The sequence below is a fragment of the Bufo gargarizans genome, chromosome 4 (assembly GCF_014858855.1).
Source record: "Bufo gargarizans isolate SCDJY-AF-19 chromosome 4, ASM1485885v1, whole genome shotgun sequence".
Classification (NCBI taxonomy): domain Eukaryota; kingdom Metazoa; phylum Chordata; class Amphibia; order Anura; family Bufonidae; genus Bufo; species Bufo gargarizans.
In genome coordinates, this window is record NC_058083.1 from 85,829,311 (window position 1) to 85,841,419 (window position 12,109).

The 12,109-nt window shown below is 42.1% G+C and overlaps 1 protein-coding gene across 1 annotated transcript in view; it reads left to right on the forward strand.

The window, feature by feature from the left end:
- The window catches only part of PCCB (propionyl-CoA carboxylase subunit beta), a 45,993-nt gene that overhangs the window by 12,268 nt on the left and 21,616 nt on the right, over positions 1–12,109 (forward strand). Inside the window, exons 9-10 of the mRNA XM_044289902.1 lie at positions 5,808–5,889; positions 6,186–6,309. Coding sequence (XP_044145837.1) covers positions 5,808–5,889; positions 6,186–6,309 — 206 coding nt within the window. The remainder of the gene's footprint in view (positions 1–5,807; positions 5,890–6,185; positions 6,310–12,109) is intronic.

The window sequence follows — 12,109 nt, forward strand, 5'->3', positions numbered from 1 at the left end:
GTGTTTTGCGGATCCGTAAAACACAGACATCGGCGATGTGCGGTCCGCAAATCGCTGGCACTTAATAGAAAATGCCTATTCTTGTCTGCAATTGTGGACAAGAATAGGACATGCTCAATTTTTTTCGGGAACGGAATTGCGGACTCGCAATTCCGGATCCGGGCAGCACATCATGGTGCCCCATAGAAATGAATGGGTCCGCAATTCCGTTCCGCAAAAAATGCGGACGTGTTAATGGACCCTTTAATGTATAGAACATGTGCATTTGTTCTTACCATCAATCTTTTTATACATCCAATAAACCCCTCAACAACCTTCCGTATATTTTTATGACTCTTAAGCAACTTATTTTAAGGCTTAAATTGTCACTAGCTTTTCACACAACTTTGTGTAACTTGGTAGTACAGGTGACTATAAGGAACATTGTAATACCTCTTATTGGAAAGAAAATGCCTCTTTCCACATATCAGCTCTTTTACTTCTCCTCAACTGTCAGCTCACGAAGGCTGGGAGTACATAGCAAGTTTTGTCCTGCCACTCTTGTCGTGACCAAAGATCTGTGTAGCATTGCAACATAACGAACGTTTGAAGCCAGTACTGTGGACCGAAAATTGCGGTCCGCAACGCAGGGGCACCTTCCGTTGGGCAGGCGCATGGGGATCGCAGACCCATTCACTTGAATGGGTCAGTGATCCCTCGTTCCACAAAAAGATAGAGCATGTTCTAGATTTTTGCGGTGTGGAGGCACAGCACAAAACCCCAGAAAGCACTCCGTAGTGTTCTGTTCCGTGCTGCATTTTCGGTTTTTAAGACACATTGAAATGAATAGGTCCGCATCCGTGATGCGGAATGACAACGGAACGGTGTCCGTGTATTGCAGATAAGCAATACGAGAACGGGACACCAATTGTCGTGTGAATGAGCCCTAATTGAGATGAATGGGGCTGCATAGTAAAAAGTGCTAAACGGTGATCTTTGGTTATGCAATGCTTGTCGTGATCAGTCGCTGTGTAGCCCCAGTCTTAGTGAGCTGACAGTTATTTCTCTGTCTTTGAGAATGTTTGATCAGAGGGGAGCAAAAGAGCTGAGAAGAGGAAAAAAAGGGGCATTTTTCACCGATCAGTTTCTTCCATTCACCTGTACTTTTGATTTATGCAACGTTGTGTGGAAAGTGACCATTTAAGCGAGTGGTCCAGAATTGTAAAAACATGTCTGCTTTCTACCAGGAACAGTACCTACCCTGTCCAGTAGTTGTCTGGTATTGCTTTATTTTCTTTTTGGAAGAAAGGCCCCCCCCATCCTGGACAACCCCTTTAAAGGGGGTGTCCGGGAATAAAGAAAATATAATACTTAAATCTTACTTTATTATAAATACATTACCAAATCCCTTTCATTATTTGTCTTGTTTTGTCCAGGGAGCATTCATGAGGGGAAATAAAATGGCCACTGTCTTATTAGTACAAACAAAACATGTCCTAATCACACAGGAGGACAAGCTACTTCATAACTCTAAGCTAAAGAACTGCCTCAGCCTCCTCTCTACTTGTCAGGGATTATGATAATGAATACAGTATCATACTTGTCAGGGGTTAAGAATATGATCTTCAGCTGAATGTCTGTAGGAATGGCGTTTATGAGGAGACATGAAGTACAGAGAGGAGGGTAGGGATGTGGTAATGAGCAGCAGCTCTTGTATGCAGTCTCCATTACCATAATCTGTCCTGTCAGTCCTCTGTGTACTTCATGTCTCCTCATGAGCTCCATTCCTACAGAGATTCAGCTGAAGATCATATTAAACTGTATTCAGTATCATAATCCCTGACAAGTAGAGAGGAGGATGAGGCAGCTTTTTACCTCAGTGTTGACAAGTAACTTGTCCTGCTGTGTGATTAGGACAGGTGCTGTGTGTACTAATAGGACGGCGGCCATTTTATTTCCCCTCATGATTGCTTCCGGAACAAAACAAGACATTATAACTAATGAAAGGTATTTGGGAATATATTTATAATGCAGTACTATTTAGGTATTTTTATTTTTTTAATTTGGAACAGGGTTTCCTGTGCCCAAAGCAAACCAGACTTAAGAAGAGGGGTGCTTTAGCTGCTCATATCTTGGGATTGGTAGCAGCTAGAGATACAGTGGATATAAAAAGTCTACACACCCCTGTTAATGTCAGGTGTCTGTGCTGTAAAAGAAAAATGACACAGAAATAATTTCAGAACTTTTTCCACCTTTTAATGTGACCTATAAACTGTACCACTCAATTGAAAAACAAACTGAAATCTTTTATGTGGAGGGAAGAAAAAAAATAATAATAATGTGGTTGCATAAGTGTGCACACCCTCTTATAACTGGGGATGTAGCTGCGTTCAGAATTAAGCAATCGCATTCAAAATCATATAAAGCACAATGGCCAGCTGCTATACAAAAACACAGTCCCTATTTAATATACCACATACAATAATAGAAAGCATAAAATCCACTAATTAATGGTGCAAATGTATAACAATCCCTCTATACCTCACTGGTGCGGAGCTCACGCACTGATGGTGAGGAAACAAAATGTTCCATATATCTTTTTACGTAAATTTCTCCGTGTGGATAATATGGATGATCAAAGATCTAATCCACTCTGAGGTACTCCGTATATGGACAGTTAAGCAGTTAACCACTGAGGAAGAAACTATTATTAGTTTCGAAACGTGTCTGGCACTTGTTTCCCGTCTACATCCACGTATATATTCTCCAGGAACTATTTGTGTATTTAAGTATCCGATATTGGACACGATCACGTTATATGCTTACACCACGAGGCAAACTCGGCGTCTCCACATCGCAAAGAGACATGCGCAGGATCTTACAGCGCAGCTAACAGTGTCGACACTTACGAGGAGGAGACCAGCTGAAATCCATCCAGCGGGATACTGCCAACGGGATCCTACTGGTTAGACGTGATATAAAGTTTGGGTATGGGTCAGTAAGAGCAGTCATCGGCACCCCTGGATTTAACGGTTATCATTGCCAATTGACAACCAAGCTTAACTGTCCATATACGGAGTACCTCAGAGTGGATTCGATCTTTGATCAGCCATATTATCCACACTGAGAAATTTACTTTCAAAGATATACGGGACATTTTGTTTCCTCACTATTAGTGTGTGAGCTCCGCACCAGTGAGGTATAGAGGGACTGTTATACATTTGCAACAATTATTAATGGATTTTATGCTTTTTATTATTGTATGTGGTATATTAAATAGGTACTGTGTTTTTGTATAGCAGCTGGCCATTGTGTTTTTATATTGAAGCTATTGAGTGGAATAGCAGGCTCAGCTTTGCTCCGGTGAGCGCTCTATTGTAATGATTGCTTTGTATTACATTCAAAATCATGTTAAATAGGGGTCAGCATACACCTGCCTCTGATTAACCCCAAATAAAGTTCAGCTGCTCTAGTTGGTCTTTCCTGAAATTTTCTTAGTCACATCCCACAACAAAAGCCATGGTCCACAGAGAGCTTCCAAAGCATCAGCGGGATCTCATTGTTAAAAGGTATCAGTCAGGAGAAGGGTACAAAAGAATTTCCAAGGCATTAGATATACCATGGAACACAGTGAAGACAGTCATCATCAAGTGGAGAGAATATGGCACAACAGCGACATTTCCAAGAACTGGACGTCCCTCCAAAATTGATGAAAAGACGAGAAGAAAACTGGTCTGGGAGGCTACCAAGAGGCCTACAGCAACATTAAAGGAGCTGCAGGAATATCTGGCAAGTACTGGCTGTCTGGTACATGTGACAACGATCTCCCGTATTCTTCATATGTCTGGGCTATGGGGTAGAGTGGCAAGACAAAAGGCTTTTCTTACAAAGAAAAACATCAAAGTCAGGCTACATTTAGCAAAAACACATCTGAAGTCTCCCAAAACCATGTGGGGAAATAGGGGTTATGGTCTGATTAAACTAAGGCCCCATGCACACGGCCGTGTTTCACGGCTGTGTGCGGGCCGTGGAACCGCGGCCTGGATCCCTCCTGAGAGCAGGAGCGCACGGCGTCACTGGTTGCTATGACGCCGTGCGCTCCCTGCTGCCGGCACCGTACAGTAATACACTGGTATAGATCATACCAGTGTATTACTGTACTGTGCCGGCAGCAGGGAGCGCACGGCGTCATAGCAACCAGTGACGCCGTGCGCTCCTGCTCTCAGGAGGGATCCAGGCCGCGGTTCCACGGCCGTGAAACACGGCCGTGTGCATGGGGCCTAAGGATGAACTTTTTGCCCATAATTCCAAAAGATATGTTTGGCACAAAAACATCACCGCACATCACTAAAAGAACACCATACCCACAGTGAAGCATGGTGGTGGCAGCATCATGCCAAGGGGCTGTTTTTCTTCAGCTGGAACTGGGGCCTTAGTTAAGCTAGAGGAAATTATGAACAGTTCCAAATACCAGTCAATATTGGCACAAAGCCAAAAACAGAGGCTGCTCACCCAAGTTTCAAAAAGTGTGGGGGACATGGTGTGCGTCTCCTAGGACTGCTTATTCTGTTAGAGGGATGACTGGAGCTTTGAATGCAGAACAAGCTGATTAGATACCCGTTTTGGAAACTGAGAAATAAGGGGTACAGGCGAAAGAACTGGCCACGTGGGTAAAACCATACCTAGAATGTTTTGTTCATTTAAACATTTACCTTATGTCTAGACGAAAAAGCATGCAAGTGGATACAGCACATTGTTTCTTGTATTGTTTGTTATGCAAAGTCATGTATTTGCTATATATTTCATGGAATACACTGATGTACACTATGTAGTGGAATAAATGATTGTCATTATAATTGGCTTTGTGTGTTCAATAAAGCGAATAAAAAAAAAAAAATATTGGCACAAAGCCTTCATGCTTCTGCTAGAAAGCTGAACATGAAGAGGAACTTCATCTTTCAGCATGACAACAACCCAAAGCATACATCCAAATCAACAAAGGAATGGCTTCACCAGAAGAAGATTAAAGTTTTGGAATGTCCCAGCCAGAGCCCAGACCTGAATCCGAAAGAAAATCTGTGGGGTGATCTGAGGAGGGCTGTGCACAGGATATGCCCTCGCAATCTGACAGATTTGGGGTGTTTTTGCAAAGAAGAGTGGGCAAGTCTTGCCAAGTCAAAATGTGCCATGCTGATAGTCTCATACCCAAAAAGACTGAGTGCTGTAATAAAATCAAAAGGTGCTTCAACAAAGTATTAGTTTAAGGGTGTGCACACTTATGCAAACATATATTTTATTTATATATATATATATATATATATATATAAAAAAAAATTTTTTTTTATCCCTCTACCTAAAAGATTTCAGTTTGTTTTTCAATTGAGTTGTACAGTTTATTGGTCACATTAAAGGTGGAAAAAGTTCTGAAATGATTTGTCTCATTTTTTTTACATCACAGAAACCGGACATTTTAACAGGGGTGTGTAGTTTTTTTTATATCCACTGTATGTGCCAGGCCTTATTTGAAAGCTGGAATTCCAAGCGTTTAGACCAGCAACCTCCAGATGTTCTGAAACTACAACTCTCAGAAACCTTTAACTTCTATGGGAGTCACAAGAACAGCCAAGGTTGTTGATCTCTAGTTTAGACAGTACCAACATCACAGCATCCATTACATCCGAAGATATAGCTGTTAGAAATTAACTCTGGTGTGAAATCAGTGAAAAGTTTTTTGCTTTCACCTTCAACTCCAATCTCTGCCACCCAGATTTCACAGTTCTGCTCTGATCTTCAGTTTCCAGCTTTTAATTATGTTTTCTGCTTCCCAGTGACCGCATCGTCCCCGGATTAGATACTATTGTTCCCATGGAGACCACTAAAGCCTATGACATGTTGGACATCATTCATTCGGTAACATTTTCAAACTTCTATTACTTTCCGGTTTGTGAAAACCAGAGGAACATTAAAGGGGTTATCCCATGAATAATGTTAAAAATTTAAATCCGACATCGTATAGTACATGACGTCTCTTTTTAACAAACTTACAACCAGCCCTGTACCTCACATGGATCCAGAGATCTCCGCCGTCACTGCTCCAATTTCTCCGATAGGTTTATTTCACTTTAAAGAAAAGCATTTCCTACATGATCACTCACTCTAATGCTGAATTTGTTTTGATTTTTATATATATATATATTTTTTTTTAGATTGTTGATGAGCGAGATTTCTTTGAGATTATGCCCAGCTATGCCAAAAATATAGTGGTGGGCTTTGCCAGAATGAATGGGAGGACGGTTGGCATTGTTGGAAACCAGCCAAAAGTTGCATCAGGTACTGGGCCTGGAAATATACTACAAATGGGTCACTTAACCCTTGAATGATGAACTAATACCTCAGTGCTAGTACACTTTTTTTGCATGAAGAGTACAACTCATCCAGGCGGCACAGTGGATGAGTGGTTAGCACTGGTGCCTTTCAGTGCTGAGCACCTGGGATCCTAGGTTTGAATCCAACTAAGGACAAGATCTGCATGAAGTTTGTATGTTCTTCCTGGACTTGGATTGTGAGAACCATTGTGATCAGCGAGTGATTATAATGTCTGTAAAACACTGCAGAATATGTTAGGGTGAGGGCTCATGCATACGATCCGTGAGCGGGCCATATGTCCTGGAGCACACCGCATCATAGGTTACTATCATATGAGTGCAGGACAATAGTCCCGCGGGTAACCTATGATGCATGCCGCTCTGGGACATATGGCCCGCTCACAGACCGTATGTCTCGGAGGCCAAAATTTTTACTTATAGAAGTAAAATAATAAATTGCAGGGTTGTACTTGTACTTGCTGTGGTTTCAAGTAGCAAGTACAGGTGCAGCCAGACAATACTGGTACCCTACTTGCTGTTGCCACAGCCTTGCCCCTCTATGTAATAGCACCCTTAGACTGGTTTCACACGAGCGAGTTCAATGCGTTGCATCTGCCAGAGCTCCCGTCCTAACCTACATAGCATCATAAATTAATATAATGCTATACAATCCTATGAGTCATGCACACCTGACCTGTTAGTCTGCCCTGGAGGCTGGTTTTAAAGTCAGTATAAAACTGATCAAAAGAAAATTGAGAATTGACGTGCTTATTAAGAAACTTGATACCTTTATTAATGAGTGGGTATGAGCAAGAGTGATCGATACACTCAGATGCTCTTGATATAAAAATGCAAACAGCGAACCTCCTATTATAGATAGGTGGTACAATAATGAATCACTATAGTAACGGGGATGATAATGGGTAAGTCTATGGGAAAAATTCTCTCCCTAGACGACCCTACGGAACTATGTCCTGAAGCACAGGGATGTCCCCTAATGGTGGAGACACCCTGCCCCCGTACCTAAGCCTAGATATGGCCCTAGTGATGCCCTACTTAGCAAAGCTGGATCGAAAAATATTAATCCAGTGAAACAAAACAAAAAAATAATAAGTCTAATGTAAATGATAGAAAGACAACCCCAACGCGTTTCGGCTGCATACAGCAGCTCATCAGGAGGTGATGACAGTGTAGTCAACGTAGGGAATAAAGTAAGCAGAAAAATTCCTTTTATAAAAAATTGTGCTTAGAAAAATGAGATGGTACTTAGCTCCTTGGCATACTTGATGGTGCTGTGTATACAGATATATATCTCTTGTCCGTATATATGATGAATTCAGACAGAGGGAGACCCTGTAACAAGCACAGCTGGTATGCTGGGAGGCTGCTGTGCTTGTTACAGGGTCTCCCTCTGTCTGAATTCATCATATATACGGACAAGAGATATATATCTGTATACACAGCACCATCAAGTATGCCAAGGAGCTAAGTACCATCTCATTTTTCTAAGCACAACAATTTTTTATAAAAGGAATTTTTCTGCTTACTTTATTCCCTACGTTGACTACACTGTCATCACCTCCTGATGAGCTGCTGTATGCAGCCGAAACGCGTTGGGGTTGTCTTTCTATCATTTACATTAGACTTATTATTTTTTTGTTTTGTTTCACTGGATTAATATTTTTCGATCCAGCTTTGCTAAGTAGGGCATCACTAGGGCCATATCTAGGCTTAGGTACGGGGGCAGGGTGTCTCCACCATTAGGGGACATCCCTGTGCTTCAGGACATAGTTCCGTAGGGTCGTCTAGGGAGAGAATTTTTCCCATAGACTTACCCATTATCATCCCCGTTACTATAGTGATTCATTATTGTACCACCTATCTATAATAGGAGGTTCGCTGTTTGCATTTTTATATCAAGAGCATCTGAGTGTATCGATCACTCTTGCTCATACCCACTCATTAATAAAGGTATCAAGTTTCTTAATAAGCACGTCAATTCTCAATTTTCTTTTGACCTATTTCCTACGTGTAACCTATCAATAGATATCTTGTTAGGTGTCTTTAAATAACAGTATAAAACTGAGTCTGCTTAAATAGCACCTACCAGTAGCCATTAGGCTCCAGGAGAAGTATATAGTGGGCTCAGCATGCATGTTGGTACTTGCATCCCTGGATCCGATGAAAGCTGTAATGGCACCGGACGGGGTTAAAAGCAGAATGTGCTTGGCGTGCATGCTGTACCTGCGCTCCCTGGACTTTGTGGCTGTCATGGCCCATAAAAGGTAGGAACTAGTGTTAGGGACCACTCATTAAGGCGACCTTGATGTGGTGAGTGGCTTATTACGCTTTGGCCAAAATGTACACCAATGCCTTATTCAACATCCAGCATAAAGGCAGGACGAGTGCTGGTTGCAGTGTGCTATTGCATTTTGTGTTTTTGCGTTTGTATCTGTATTTCGCCATAGCAATCTGCACCTGCTAGGGGTTGTGCAGGCTGAATCCCCCATATTTTTTCTTTGTAGTATATATTGGAGGCGTGGCGATCTCCAAGCATTCATGCACACCTGACCAGTTAGAATGCCCTGGAGGCTGGTTTTAACCACTTAAGGACCACAGGTTTATACCCCTCTAGTGACCAGGCCCTTTTTTACAAATTGGCACTCCACAACTTTAACGGTTTATTGCTCGGTCATGCAACTTACCACCCAAATGAATTTTACCTCCTTTTCTTCTCACTAATAGAGCTTTCATTTGGTGGTATTTCATTGCTGCTGACATTTTTTTTACTTTTTTTGTTATTAATCGAAATTTAACAATTTTTTTTTAAAAAAACGACATTCATATATAAATTTTTCTCTAAATTTATTGTTCTACATGTCTTTGATTAAAAAAAAAAAAATGTTTGGGTAAAAGCTATAGCGTTTACAAACTATGGTACAAAAATGTGAATTTCCGCTTTTTGAAGCAGCTCTGACTTTCTGAGCACCTGTCATGATTCCTGAGGTTCTACAATGCCCAAACAGTAGAAAACCCCCACAAATGATCCCATTTAGGAAAGTAGACACCCTAAGGTATTCGCTGATGGGCATAGTGAGTTCATAGAACTTTTTATTTTTTGTCACAAGTTAATGGAAAATGATTTTTTTTTTTTTTTTTTCTTACAAAGTCATATTCCACTAACTTGTGACAAAAAAGAAAAACTTCCATGAACTCACTATGCCCATCACGAAATACCTTGAGGTGTCTTCTTTCCAAAGTGGGGTCACTTGTGGGGTATTTATACTGCCCTGGCAATTTAGGGGGCCTAATGTGTGGGAAGTAGTTTGAAATCAAAATGTGTAAAAAAATGACCTGTGAAATCCGAAAGGTGCATCTTTGGAATGTGGGCCCCTTTGCCCACCTAGGATGCAAAAAAGTGTCACACATCTGGTATCGCCGTACTCAGGAGAAGTTGGGCAATGTGTTTTGGGGTGTTATTTTACATATTTATCTCACCCAGCATGGGTATATGTAAAATGACACCCCAAAACACATTGGCCAACTTCTCCTGAGTACGGCGATACCAGATGTGCGACACTTTTTTGCAGCCTATATGCGCAAAGGGGCCCAAATTCCTTTTAGGAGGGCATTTTTAGACATTTGGAGCCCAGACTTCTTCTCACGCTTTAGGGCCCCTAAAATGCCAGGGCAGTATAAATACCCCACATGTGACCCCATTTTGGAAAGAAGACGCCCCAAGGTATTCAATGAGGGGCATGGCGAGTTCATAGAATTTTTTTTTTTTATTTATTTATTTTTTTTTCCTCACAAAGTCTCCCTTTCCGCTAACTTGGGACAAAAATTTCAATCTTTCATGGACTCAATATGCCCCTCAGCGAATACCTTGGGGTGTCTTCTTTCCGAAATGGAATCACATGTGGGGTATTTATACTGCCCTGGCATTTTAGGGGCCCTAAAGCGTGAGAAGAAGTCTGGAATATAAATGTCAAAAAAATTTTACGCATTGGATTCCGTGAGGGGTATGGTGAGTTCATGTGAGATTTTATTTTTTGACACAAGTTAGTGGAATATGAGACTTTTTTTTTTCTTACAATTTCCCGCTAACTTGGGCCCAAAAAATGTCTGAATGGAGCCTGACAGGGGGGTGATCAGGGAGTGTATATGGGGTGATCACCCCCCCCCCCCCCTGAAAGATTCCATTCAGACGTCCATATGTTTTTTACGGATCCGCGGATAGGATCCGCAAAACACATACGGACGTCTGAATGGAGCCTGACAGGGGGGTGATCAATGACAGGGGGAGGGTGATCAGGGAGTCTATATGGGGTGATCACCCCCCTGTCATTGATTACCCCCCTGTAAGGCTCCATTTAGACGTCCGTATGTGTTTTGCGGATCCGATCCATGTATCCGTGGATCCGTAAAAAACATATGGCCGTCTGAATGGAGCCTTACAGGGGGGTGATCAGGGAGTCTATATGGGGTGATCAGGGGTTAATAAGTGACGGGGGGGGGGGGGGGGGTGTAGGGTAGTGGTGTTTGGTGCTACTTATTACTGAGCTGCCTGTGTCCTCTGGTGGTCGATCCTAGCAAGGGACCACCAGAGGACCAGGTATATTAGACGCTGTTATCAAAACAGCGTCTAATATACCTGTTAGGGGTTAAAAAAAATTGCATCTACAGCCTGCCAGTGAACTATCTCCGCTGGCAGGCTGCAGATCCACTCGCTTACCTTCCGATCCTGTGAACGCGCGCGCGCCTGTGTGTGCGCGTGTTCACAGGAAATCTCGGCTCACGCGAGATGACGCCTATTGGCGTTAGTGTGACCTGGCAGCACCGCAGCAATGACTCCTTTCGGCGTTAGCGAGGCAGCAGGAGGTTAAAGTCAGTATAAAACTGAGTCTGCTTATATAGCACCTACCAGTAGCCATTAGGCTCCAGGAAAAGTATATAGTGGGCTCAGCATGCATGTTGGTACTTGCATCCCTGGATCCGATGAAAGCTGTAATGGCACCGGACTGGGTTAAAAGCAGAGTGTGTTTGGCGTGCATGCTGTACCTGCTGCTCCCTGGACTTTAGTGTGGCTGTCATGGCTCATAACAGGTAGGAACTAGTGTTAGGGACCACTCATAGAGGCGACCTTGACGTGGTGAGTGGCTTATTACGCTTTGGCCAAAATGTACACCAATGCCTCATTCAACATCCAGCATAGAGGCAGGGCAGAGTGCTGGCTGCAGAGTGCGATTGCATTTTGTGTTTTTGAGTTCTGAAATGTGTTGGATAACACTGACATAGTGCTGTCAGTGTTATTCAAGACATTCCAGAACTCTAAGGGTTACATAGCATCATAAATCTTTATTTTATTTAATACATAATTTTTATTGTTTTCAATAAGGGAATAAGCAAATACATACCAAAGATTTGTATGGGAGTCTACTTTTCCATTAACAAAATAAATTTGTACAAGTCTCGTGATCCCCCAACATAGGGGTTCATGACAGTAAGGAGTACAAATAATACAATTATAAAGCAAAAACAAGGGATAGGAGGAGGGTAAGAGGGGAGAAAGAGAAGCGATAAGAGTGACAAGGAGTGATCCTAATATCCTTTACCATAAATCTGTTGAGACCCTGTAGAAATGAGAGTGAAGCTAGTAATGCCATGTGATTTTAAACTTGGCTGTTTTGTTAGTAATGGCGGCACTTATTTCATGTAAACAATTATTGTTAATGGCGTTAATTATTTCCATCAGTGGAGGGGGT